General features: G+C 20.9%; 1 protein-coding gene across 1 annotated transcript; it reads right to left on the minus strand.

Moving 5' to 3' along the window:
- Positions 1-12,801: 12,801 nt before the first annotated feature.
- Positions 12,802-13,471, minus strand: K444DRAFT_620105 (uncharacterized protein). Its single transcript, XM_024881639.1, has one exon. The coding sequence runs from the start codon at positions 13,342-13,344 to the stop codon at positions 12,934-12,936; it is 411 nt and encodes a 136-aa protein (XP_024729365.1). The 5' UTR covers positions 13,345-13,471; the 3' UTR covers positions 12,802-12,933.
- Between the last annotated feature and the right edge of the window lie 820 nt (positions 13,472-14,291).

Below are 14,291 nucleotides of genomic sequence, written 5' to 3' on the forward strand. Positions count from 1 at the left end.
AACTCAAATCCAGATTATATTAATTATTATTAACTAGTTTCTCTTAAATTTCGGTTCCTAAATTAAAAGATATATTTAAACGGGAAGTTAGCCTTTTAGAAATCTTATTAGTAGAAGTTTCAGGTATAAAAACTCTATAATTAGTTATAAAAGAAATTATTAAGATTAATATAATTAAGAATAAATATATATTAGTACTGGATTTAAATCTACTATTTATAAGAGCTTCTAAAATATTATAGTTTTAGAGAAATAATATTTCTATATTCTTAAAATAATATATAAATATATATAAGAACTATTATATTTATTATATCTTTTCTATTTATAAGAATTAAATTAAGGCTATATTAGAATATTATATTAATAATTCAGGAAATTACTAGGAAACCAAGTTCTTTAAGGCTTTATTAAAGGAATTCTAAAAGTATAATTAGGAAATACTCAAAATTAGCTATAACTTTTTTAATTAGATTATTATATAAGCCTAGAATAGAAGAATCTCTTTTAAGTCTTATATTAATATATTTAATAGAATATTAAAGAAATTACTAAAAAGGAAAGAAAGAAATAAAATTATTTAATACCGAGAATTTATAAGAGAATTATCTATTTTAGTAAAAGATTATATTCTTAAGAATATAAACTTTAAGCCTATAAATATTTTTACTTATAAATATAGTAAAATATATAAAAAGGTAATAATATCTTATTAATATATAGAAAAGAAATACTATTTTAATATTACTAATAACCCAAATATATCTAGATTTAGATAAGAATACTTAGATATAATAGTCTATAATATAGTTCCTAAACTAGAAAATAATTACTTTTTACTAGTTTTTCCTATTATATTTCCTAAAGCTAATATAAATATAAATAAGAAAAAAACCTAGCCTATAACTAATTATATAAAGCTTATTAAAAGTAGTAAACCTAAGGGAAATAATATTAACTAGCTAATAAAGAGCCAGGAAAACTATTTATTATTACTATAATATAAGAGAATTTATAAAAATAACTTAATATAACTATTATTATAATTCGAGAAAATATTCGTAGTCTATTTATATAATCTAGCTAATTATAATAAGAATAATAGTATTAATAGTCTAGTAAATATAATTCGGGTTTTTAGAAAAAATATACTAGAAATTATAATAAAGGTTATAGAGAATACTATAGTAGCTATAATAAATAAGCTAAAATAAATAGAGAGTCTAGATAATTATATTTTAGAAAAAGTTAGTTTTAAATATAATTAGAAAATGCTACTTAAGTTAATATAGCTTATAATATAAATCCAGAACTAAGAAAACGAATTTACTATAAATACTATAATAGAAATAATAATAATAATATTAATCTAAAATATATTTATATCTTTTAGTTCTATTATTTACTAATAGAGAAGCTTATAAACTATAGATATATTTACTAATTTAATAAAAGATAATATAAAAGCCTATTTAAGCCTAGATAGAAAAGTATTTCTTTTTTCCTTACTAGTAAATACTAGTAGTTTAATTAAATTATTTCCCAAGTTTAAGAAAGAAAATTTAATTATAACTTAAAAGTATAACTTAAGAATATCTAGAAAGTAATAGGAAATATCTAGTTTACTAAATAAGAAAAAGATAAGGAAATTAGCTAGCCAGAATTTATATATAAAAGCAAATAAGCTATATCTAGGAAATCTAAATAGCCGCTTTGCTTTAGAAGAAATTATATTAGAATTACTAATACTTTAGGTTCTGGAATTAATAAATAATACTAAGATTTGGCTATAAATAGTATTTCTATTATTACTATAACGGGTTTCTTATTAAGAAAAAAGGGAAAAGAGGTAAAAATAGCTAAAGAGGTTTTCCGAAAATAAACCAGAGCTAAAGAAAACCTGCCTTATATAAGAGACCAGAAGAATACTATTTTAAAAAGTAATAAATAAAGAAATAGTTTAGCTAAAAAAATATAAATATTAATACTTCCGGAAATAAATAAAACGAATTAGGAATCTAGTATATCCTTAACTATAATAAGTATAAGACTTCTAAAGTTAATAATATTCTAATAAGATTACTAAAAAAAAGTAACTATTCTATTTCTAAAAACTTAGAAAAGAACGAGAATATTTATTAATACCTTAAAAATATCAGATTTCGCTATTATATTTTAAAACTAATAAATTAAGAATAATATTTACTATTTTACTATTTTATAAATAGGAAATATTATTATATTAAATATAGTTAGGTAAATTAGAAAATCTATAAAACTAGTAGCTATAGCTTATATAATAAATAGAATATTTAATAAATTAGAAATACTAGCTCAAGTATCTAATACTAATAGAATTATTTAATTTAAAAGTAATAGTATTAATATTCGGATATTACTAGCTTATAAGTATATTATATAATTTCTATATTTCTAATTCATATTTCGAGAATTATAAAATAATATTAAATATAAAGAAATAATTAATACCAGAACTAAAATTAATATTCTTTTCGAAAATATCTCTAGAAGTATTAATAAAATAGTATATAATACTATAGATTATTAAATATTTACTATTACTAGAGCTAAATTTGGATTTATAAAAATAGTAAAGCTTAGAGCTAAAGTTATAAATAAAATAAGATATAAAGATATATTTTTCCTAATTAAAGAAATTCTAAAGATCTTACTTAATTAATTATTCTTAGTAAAGATAAAGATAAATATTATATATAGGAATAATAATTTATAAGATAAAAGATTTACTAATTCTAAAAATAACTAGAATACCTATATTATTATAATTATTTTACTTTTAAAGAATATCGGGAAATAAATAAATAAAATAGTTTAAGAATATTAAACTTCCAGAATTAAGAAGTTAAATAATATAAAACCGGAAACTAAAAATAAAAAGGAAAAATAAAGCCTAATATTATAATTAGTAATAGTATTAGGGGAAATAGAAAGATATTAGAATTTTCTATAAATTCTTTTATTTTGGATTTAGAAGTTCAAGAAATTAATAATATTTTTAGAGAAATTAAAATAGAAAAGGCTTTAATTAGAGTATTATTAAGAATAGTTCCGGATTTAATAGAAAAGAAAGTAAAAAGAGTATTAAGTAAAGATATTTCTAAAAAAGAAATAAGTAATATTTCCTAATAATAAAGAAATATATTCCTAAAGCTATAGAACCTAAAATTCAAGACTAGAAAGAATTCTGAAATATATAAAAGCTTAAAAAAGGCATTTTAGAATATTAAATAAAAAGGCGCTCTTTATATCTAAATAGTAAAGAGCTAAATAGAAAGGTTATAAGCTCTAGAAATTAAATAAAAATAGTATTAGAGAAAATAACTATATCTTTTAAGAATAAAAATAATAATTATAGTTTATTTCTAGTTATAGGAATATATAAGATAAAAAACAAAAAGATTTAACTAGTAAATACTAATAATAGAACTAGAGAAGGCTCTAGTAAATATCCGAACTAGTTTAAAAGATCTAAGGCTAGAGAATATTTACAAAAATATATTAGGAAATATAAAGATTATTTTTTATTAAGAATAATAGCTATTTTAAAAGATTTATAATTTATTTCGAAATGTTTTAAATAATTAAATATTAGTAACTGGCTCTAGAAAAAGAAACTAGCTATATTCCGAGAATTAATAATTAATTAAAAAGATATAATTATATTTAATTAGAAAAAAGTAGGAAAAGCTTATTTATTTTAATTAAAACTATTAAGTATAAAGTCTAATAAGAGAAGAATTTCCTATATCTCAAAGCTCTAGTACTAGTAATAGTAAAAATATTATTAGAATACCTAAACTATAAAGTCCTTAAGAAATATAATAAACCTTACTAGAATCTATAATTCTTAGTTACTAAAAAGGTTACTAGAACTTATAAACTAATTAATACTACTATAAAAATGAATTTAGTAATTCTATAAAATACTAATTTACTTTTATTTACTAATGAGATCTCAAAGAAATTTACTAGATATACTTATATCTTTCTAATTAATTTCTTTTCCGGATATAATTAATTTATACTAGATAGTTATAATAAAGATTTAATTATATTTATAATATTTCTAAGGCTATTAAAAATCATTATATTATCTTAGAAAGCTACTAATTCTATTATATAGTTTATATAAGTTATTATAACTATTCTAGAAAATCTGTTTCCCAAAATCACTATATTATTTATTAATAATATTAAAGTAAAGAAATCTTATATAAACTATAATAGATAGCTTATTTTACTTAGTATTCGGTATTTCGTATTTAAATACCTTTAAAATCTAAATATAACCTTAAATAAAGTTAAGCGAGCTAGAGCTAGTATTAAAGAAAAATTATAGTTTTATTATAATAGAATAGTTATTATTGGCTTTATTTATAGAATACTTAAAAGAAGCCTTTTAAGCTTAGAAATTATTAAGATCTTAAAATAGGAATATTATAATAGTATAACTAAAAGCAAGGCATTTATTAGAATTATTATTTATTATTATATTTAGATTAAAGACTTTATAATTATTACTAAACCCATTTACTATTTAATAAGGAAAGGTATAATATAGAATTAAAGTAACGAATAATAATATCCGGAAATTATATAGTAAAGGCTATAGTCTTTTATATATAACCTCTAGTAAAATAGTAAATAATAATACTAACTCTTATACTTTATTTAATAACCTAACTATTTTATTAGATTTCTTAAATAATAGCTATTTCGAATAATACCAGAATATTATATAATATCTTATAATATTTTCTAGACTAGAAGAAATATTAAGAATCAAGTTTCGAAAGTTAAATAAAGAAGCTTTAAACTATAATATAAGAGATTAATTACTATAGAAAGTTATATCCAAAATATATTTATTTTGGCTTATTATTAATAATTAAAAATAAAAGGAAATTATTATTAAAGAGTTATATAATAAGATTAGATATACTAGAAAAGAGAATATTCTTTATTTAATAACTAATTACTATTACTAGAAAAGTTATTATAATTACATATGAAAATATATTAGTACTTATAAAGTCTATTAGTATAAAAGTAAAATAAAATAAAAAGAAGCTCTATATCTAATAAAAGCTATATCTTTTCTATTATCTTAAGATTAATATAATTAAACTACTAGATTATAAGAAATATAATTTATTAGTTATTACTAGAGATAATTTCTTAGAATAAATTAAAGCTAGACCTTTAAAGAATTTAACTAGTAAAAAGATTACTAAGTTTATTTAGGAAGAAATTATTTATAGATATAATTTATTTAAATAGCTTAAGGTAAATAGTAGATCGGAATTTAAAAGAATAGTAATTCAGGAATTTAATAAGCTAGGAATTAATAGAATTATTATCTTAGCCTATAATTTTAAGGGAAATAATATAATTAAAAGAGAATATTAATTAATTATTTAAATATTTATTACTTTTATAATAGATAGAAAGAAGCCCTAAATAAATTTATTATTATATATTCTATTTACTAGTCGAGTTATTATATATAAACTAACTGGATTTACTTTTTTTTATATAGTCTATAGTAGGGAAGCTATATTACCTATAGAAATATACTTTTTAATCTAGAGAATACTTAAATAAAATAAAGTCTATAATAGAGAAATACTTCTAGAAATATATATAAAGTAAATATAAATAAAAGATAAAGATATTAAAGAAGCCAGAATAAAAAAGAACTAAAAATAAATATAAAAAAAGGATAATTTAATATTACTTATTAGATTTATTTAAAGCCTATTTCCGAAAAGAATCTAGTTCTTATATATAATATTAAATTAATAAATTAAGATAAGTTAAGAAATATAAAGCTATTATATTATTAGCTTGGCCTATATAAAATAAAATATACGAATTAACTAAAGAAATATTCTATACTAGAAAAGCTTAATAATACTATATTTTAGAGAATATATACCGGAAATTAACTTAAATAATTTATTAAAAGAAATAAATTCTAGTATTTCCCTAAAAACCAAGTTAATAATAAATATATATTTATAAATAAATATTTCAAAATAAATATAAAGTTAGAAAAAGAAATAATTATAAAATACTATAAATAAAATAGTATTTAGAAAATTAAGAAAGCTACTAGTATTATTATATATATTCTAGAATTACTAGAATTAGAAAAAATAAAAATAAAAATTTTATAGAGAACTAGAAAAAAGCATCTAATAATAAAAGCTTTTCTTAACCTAAAAAGAAACTTATTACCTTTAATTCTTTATATATCTTTTATTTTCTTTCTTTTAATTATTATTTATAGCCTTTATAAAATATTATTATTAAATTACTATTTTAGAAATCGAATAAGTTTTGCTATTATTTATTTCTTATTATTATCTAGTTATTACTATTATTATATATTTTATTAGATAATATTTTTAATAAAAGATTCTATTATTAGAGCTTTAGAAATCGAAAATAAAGTTTTTATTTTAATATAAAAATAAATAGAAGATTAAGAGATTATCTTATAAACTCTTAATTTCAAAGTACTATTTCTTCTAATATATCTTAATAATATAAATAGTAAGACTATATAAAGAAAAGAAGAAAAAAGAAGTCTTTTATATATTTCTGGAAAAGAAAAAAATATTAAACTAAAAAGCCTTTTAGGAGATTTATTTGCTTTTCTACTAGCTATTCTTATAGCTTATATTAGTTTAAAACTTGACTATAATACTTATAAATCTCGATCTTAACTTAAATTACTATTTTAAGTTTACTTATAATATTTAAATAAACTTTCTAATTAGAAGTTATATATAAATAGAATAGCTAACTAGAAGCCTTATAAGAAAAAAGGAAAACTTTATTAAATCTAATAGTTATTTTAGAAAGTATTTAATAATTTATAATTCTGAGAATTTCTTAAATATTAGATAAACTAGATTTGCCTATTTAAAGCCTATCTTATATTAGAAAATTTACTTTTTCTTTAATATAATTATAATTATTTTAAAAGTATATACTAAGATTTAGTTAGTATATTATATATTTTTATTTTTATATAAAAAGAACTTCTTTTATATAAACTCATTCCCTAATTATAATACTATTTCTTTACTAGAAATCTATTATTTCTTTAAAAAGCTAGTATAATTTATTAATTCTTACTATTAATCTATTTCTTATTATTAAATATTATTTAAATAATTAAGAAGATATTCTTAACTTTTATATTTTTAATACTAATTCGAAATACCTGATTTTTTTATATATTATATTAATTTCTATATTAATTATTCTAAATTTAATAATAATATTATAAATCTTATTTATATTATTTTATAGTTCTTTTTTTATGGCCTTAGAATTCTTTAATATTACTTTCTTTAATATAGATATTACTTTAAAGTTCTAATTAACTAAGTAATTTTCTATTATATAAAATCAACTTTAATAAATATTAAATAATTATAATTAGCTTTCGGAAAAGATATAAATTAATTTCGGAAAAAGTAATATCTTATTCTAAGTTATTTTTTAATTCTATTATTCTAATTTCTGTTCTATTAATATTTATTTTATATTTTTATAATATCTTTAATATATTTATATATTTTATTTTTTATATATTTCCTATATTATTATATTTTCTTTATACTATTTTTTAAATTAATAAGAATATTTCTAAATAAATAGAAAATCGAGATATATTTATATTATAAAATGTTTATTATTTTCTTCTATATTCTAATACTTTAGATATTATTATTATATCTATATTTCTATTATAGTATCTTTTTATTTTCCTATTATTACTATTTAATTTAATTTACTTTAATTATTTCCTAGATTATATTTTCTTAAATATATATATTAGTATTTCTTTTTATAATAATAGCTTAATTCTATATTTTATTTTCTATAATTATTTCTAATTTATAATTATATTACCTTAAATATATCTAATTATTATATCTACTTTCCCTATTATATATATTACTATTTTAGCTTTATTTCTTTACTAAAAAGAAAGAAAACTCGAATATATATAATACTTTTATATAATTTAAGTCTGTTTTAATTTATTTTTTATTTTAGAAAATATTTAAAAAAAATCCTTATAATTTCAAGAATCTTTAATTTTATAACTTATAACTATTATACTAATAATACCTATATAATTTCTTTAAGAATAATAAAATAGCTAAAGAATAGATTTCTTAATCTAATAAAGTATAATAGCTAGTTCTTATAAGCTATAATATTACTAAAAGCCTATAAATTAATAGTACTAAAGTTTAAAGTATTAAGGGAGCTTAGATAGTTATAAAAGGCCTACTAATACCAGAAAAGATAGCTATAATTATTGAATTTAATATAAATATCCTTAATAAGCTAAGTAATATATATAATAAGCTCTTAAAATAGGAAACCTTTATTAGAGACAGAACTAGACAGGAATTAATTAAGGAGAAGCTAAAGAATTATTAAACTAATAATAGGAAATTCGAGAATATAGTTAAAGGCATTATTAAAAATAGATAAAAGAAGCTTAATAAATTTAAGACTATAGTAAATAGTCTAGAAACCAAGAATTAGAATAAAATTACATTATATAATAAAGCCTTTAGCTAATATATTAATAATATCTATAATAATCTTAATAAAAATATTTATAAAAATATTTATAAAAAGTTATATTTTTTTAAAAATAAAAGCTTTAGTATATAAGGCTATTTAGTTAATTAATAAAGTTATTTTAGAGTATATTAAAAATAAAAAAGTATTAGAATACTAGTATATTTATTAAATTAGATATTACTAAGGTATTTAAGTATATTAAAGCTATTTCGGAACCTGAAGAATTGGTTTTTAAGCTACTATTAGCTAATAATCTCAAGACTAAATAGTATATTTTTAATATTTCCGAAATTCTTATTAAAGAATATTATAATAATAAATCTTTCTCCGGCTTCTATAATAAGTCTAGAAAATAAGCTTCTATTATAATCTCAGTAATAACTTAATTAAATCTAACTAGTAAGACTAGGGCGGATCTAACTAATAAAATTAGAGCTAATTTAATAAAGCCTACTATTAGTACTATATTATATTAAATGCAGTTGTATTATAATATAATCAGATTTCAGATAAAGAGAGGTGTGGTACGGATAGCCAGAGCTAAATACAGTATATATAGTCACGTGAGTAACTAGCCTGCAATTGCTATATAATATACTACTAGTAAAACTAGTAGAGCTAGTATAACTAATTAAGAACCTAGTAAAAAAGAAAAGTAAGCTAAGCCCAGTATATTAAAAAAGTAATTAAGAATTTTCGAATATTTATAAATATTTATAATTAACTTAATTAGAATATAATTACTGGAATACTTAAAAAATTTAATTAGATTAGAATATATATTTATAAATATTTATAAATATAAATAATTACTTATTATATAACTATAATAAATCAAGGTTTACTTAATAATTATTAAATAATTAGAGTATTTATTAAGCAACCCTATTTAAACTAAGCTAGGGCTTATAAAATACTAGCTAAATATTAATTTTCTAGAATAATAAACGAATTATCCTCCTCGAAATCTTGTTTTTTTCCCCTTTACTCTTCCTTTTTAATCTCTTCTAATTTATCTTTAAATAGCCCCCAGCTTTTTAAGCAAGATATTAGCTCAAAGGTACTCTTATTAAGTCTATTATATAATTTAGATATAATAAGAGCGCCTTAAGAAAAGAATCTCTTGCTAGCGGCTAAAGAAGCCGGAATTCCCAAATATTTCCTAGCTATTAAAGCTAAAACAGGAAATCTAGTAGTATTAGACTTCTAGTAGTCTAAAAGTTTAGTCTATACTTATATTAGTACTAATATATTAAAATATATTAAGAAAATATTAGCTAGTTATTTAGTAGAATTTAAATAAATTTTACTTACTTTTTTATTTTCTCTCTTTTCTTCTAAATAAGTTATTAATTCGTCTCCTATATTAGAGAACAAATTAGTAATATATATATCTAAGTTATCGGAGTCAGAATCGGCTATACTAAGATCCGAGAAATCGGATCTAGCTTGAGATATATTATAATTATATTTATATCTAAATTAAAAATTAATTATTAATTTATTAAAAACTAATAAAAGGAATTACTTATATATTATAATTAGTCTTTAATCTATTATATATATCCGAAGATATACTAGTAGATAAGCTAATACTAGCTAATTCTTCTTATTTAATTCGAGAATTAAGAATAAGAACTAAATATAAAGCTTTACTTTTATTATCTAAAATACCTGTTTGAGAATAATATTTTCGAAGCTTAGTTATATCTTTATTAATAGTATCTGTAAATACTTTATTTTATTAAATATTAGTATAATATTATTAATAATATAAGAAGAATTTAAAAAAAGACTTATTTTAAATTTCTTTTTAAAATTTTCGAGTTTATTATATATTTTATATACCTCAGATATAATATAATATATAGTCGGATAATTTTCGGCTTATAACTTAGTTATAGCTTTAATAAATATTGAAATTATATTTAAAATATTATTTAAATAAGTAAATTTAATATTAGTTAAAATAAGACTTTTATTTTTAAAAGCCTTTAAATTAGAACTATTAATAATTACTTTAATAGCTTTATATATATATAAAAAGTTCTTTAATATATAATAAGTTAAAGACTACTATATTTTTTAATTTATAAATAATTAGTATTAATTAATAATTAAATAAATAAATAAATAATTACTTATTAAATTAAGAGAATCGAGTATTTTCTATATTAAAAGCTTTAATTTGAGCTTCTAATAATCGTCGGTTTTCTTAGTTATATTTAAGACCTATAATAGTCTTTCTAATCTTTCTTTAAATTTATAAATCTATAATTATTAATAAATCTCTTATAAATTATATAGGAAACTTACTTATTATTTATTCTTTTTCTTTATTTTCTTCTCTATCTTTAAGTTCTTCTATTTCTTACTTATATTAATCTATAGAATAAGAAGTATTATAATTATTTTTAATAAAAGCTTTTAAAATATCTTAAATTACTAAGTTTAATATATAAGCTATATAAGAAATATCTCCTTAAAATTTAATGCCTTTTTTATTATAATACTTTATAAAAGCCTTTAATAAGGTATTATTTAAGCTAGTATTATCTCGAGTAATACTAAATAAAATATATTAGTAATTATTTTTTAAAAACTAAGATTTATATTACTTACCTAGTAATATTATATTTAATATTATATTATTTTAAAGCTTCTAATAAAACAGAAAGTATATAAATACCAGAATATATATTATTTAAGTCTTTTATAGCTAATAAATAAGACTTTAATATAAAATCTTTATTTATAAAATATCTAAAATAAAATTAGTTTATTTTTTAAAAAAAATTAATTAATTAATAACTTATTAATTTATATAATAATATCAAGAAAGGCCTTTTAATTTATACTTATTTAAATATCTAAAGTAATAGAGAAAATTCCTTAAGATTTAATATTTTCTCTTAATTCTTCTTTAATATTTAAACTTTTTTTAATATAATATAAATTAAGCTTATTTATAAATATCTTTAAATATTAATATATATATATATAAGAGGGAATTTAATAAAAACTTACTAATTTAAATAAGATATTAGTTTTTTAAAACTAGATATAATAATAGTTCGAAAAGAAATATTATTATTAAATAATAAAGTTAATAATAATTCCTTAAAATAATTAATAGTAAAGCTTTCTTCTATTATTTTTAGATTACTTATTAAAAAGGCTATTTATAGTTATTTATAAGACTTGACTAGAAGCTTTACTTTTACTTATTAAATATATTAGTAATCTAGTTTTTTATTTAATATAAAATAACTTACTATTATTCTTGTTTTTCTTTAAAAGTCTCAAAATCTATAAATTTATATAAGTTTTGAAAATAAATATAATAATTACTTATAAGAATATATATTTATTAATTTATTTAAGTTTTATTATATATATATTAATTAAATAAAAATTATATATAGATATAATAACTTATAAATAACCTCGAACTAAGTATCTTATAGTATATATATAAGTCTTTTTAGAATTCTCTTATATAGAATCTAAAGTCTTTCTTAAGTAGCTCTTTTTAAAAAGAGAAGCTTATTTATTAATAGGCTTTAACTTAAATTCAGAATAATTTTAAGTTAAGTTAAACTTAATTAAAGATCCTTAAGATATTTTCGAATATATTAAATATAATCGAATATATTTATAATAGAAAATATATTAATAGAAATAGTAATTAAGTTTTTATATATAAATAAAATATAGATAAGAAATAAAAATTAAGAAAATTAATATACTTTTATAGAAAGTTCTAATATTCTAAAGGCTTCTAAGTTCTTCTTCTAATTATCTAGAATCTACTTATTTCAAAGATTCTAGTTCTTTAACTTCTAATATTTAGCTCTAGAATTACTAATATTACTAAATAATTAAGTCGAGGTAATTCTAGAAGGATTATTAAGCTTCGGTTCGCTTACCAAGCGTTACTATTTCTAATTGGGTGGCGAGGTGGCGCTAGGTCGGGAGCACCCGGAGCCCTACCCGATTTGGTTAGCTGCTTACGTGCATGTTACGTGTAATATTACCTGCAAAGTATTTAAAGTATTTATGAATATTCATGATTACCTTGATTAGAATCTGATTAGAATATGATTAGTGAGAATATTTGATGAATAGATTAGATTACTGGCCGGTATTCTAATCTAATCTATTCATTTGACACACTGCTTCTGAGTCGTTCGACCTCCGCTCGTAGAAATTGCACTTCCCGTCTGTTTTCAAACTCAATATTGTTTGCTTCGTCACTCAACCTATGTCTCCTCAGCCTCCTCTTAAGCCGCCCATCAAGTATCTGTCGCAGTGGTTCGAACTGTATGGTCCCAGATATCGGTATGCCATAATCGCCGCGATTCCAAAGAGTTGCAGGTGCAGAATAATGACCGACTGGAGGCAGTGTTGTGGAGAGGGTTGTTCTGTTCGACGTACGAACGGTGTGAGTCCGGAAGATGCGGATTCGAGTTCTGTTCCTGGTCTTGGGTTTGAGAATCGTACACGTTTCTTGGATCTCTTGGGTGTAGCTGGAGGGGTTGACAGGCTATGGCATCCAGATTTCGAGGCATGAGAATTGATTCGTGAACGAAGGTTTGGGCCGACAATGATGCTTCTCTTCCTTCTAACTGCTACCGGCCGGTCGTCGACTATGATAGTTGGATGATTTTCGGAGTCTGCCATTATATGTTGGGCTTGGCGGGGTAATGTGTATTAACAGATTGAGGGGAGGTGTTTCTAATGCCAAGGTCAGTAACGATTGCTATGCGAAGAGTATATATTTGAGAAAGAGAAACGAAAGGAGTTCAAGACATGAACTTGATTCCAAAGAAGCTCTTTGAGAGGTCGATGAGGACGTTGTTTACATCTGCTATGATGGAGCCTGGAGCGATTACTTTTCGGGTATAGATCCTTGATAGATGATGAAATGATTGGCTGTGAACAGACAACGGAGAAACGTTGGGCCATGTGGACGCGAAATGTTGGCCATCCCCGTTGAAAAGAAAATCAGTGTGCCCCTGCCAACCCCTGCAACACCCCTGTTTTGCTCGCGTGGCATTCCTAAAACATGGGTATACGCCCAAAGGAGTAATTTTTGATCTCGACTCTCTTTTACATGCATAAGCACCCGTTCTAGGGTCTGCCCAGAGAGGGTGCTTATGCAATTGAAAATTTGATTCCCTTCTAGCCCCCTTCCCCCGCGCTTAGCAAGCTAATTTTAGCAGATTTATCGTAAAGTAAGGTTTTCTTTTTCGGCTATTCTTTAGCCCCCGGCACGCGTACAAAAGGCAGGCAAGAAGCACGTCCCTCTCTTGCCCCTTGTAATCGCTTAAAAAAGTATATCCTCAACGCACGACGCTCAAGGTATACGCTTACGCTTCGTACGCTGTCGCGTGCTGGAGGCGCTTAACGGGGTGCCCCTAGCCTATTAAGGTCCCGGTATTAGTAGATTTAAGCCTTAGAGCTCCCAGAATTAGCACGATGGCTAGTTCGTTTGACAAAGTTGGCTTGCTTCCAAAATCCTTGGTTTATGTAGTAGCCCTCAAGTGCGTAGAATGTATTGCCTCGTCTGATTGCAATGGAGGCACCCATTTTGGGCTTGATGCTTGGGTGAATTTTCAGCGGGGCTT

Source organism: Hyaloscypha bicolor, assembly GCF_002865645.1.
Source record: "Hyaloscypha bicolor E unplaced genomic scaffold K444scaffold_175, whole genome shotgun sequence".
NCBI lineage: Eukaryota > Fungi > Ascomycota > Leotiomycetes > Helotiales > Hyaloscyphaceae > Hyaloscypha > Hyaloscypha bicolor.

Bases quoted from the DNA above. Each gene is read 5' to 3' on its own strand.
- K444DRAFT_620105 (XM_024881639.1), bottom strand. From the start codon at position 13,344: ATGGCAGACTCCGAAAATCATCCAACTATCATAGTCGACGACCGGCCG.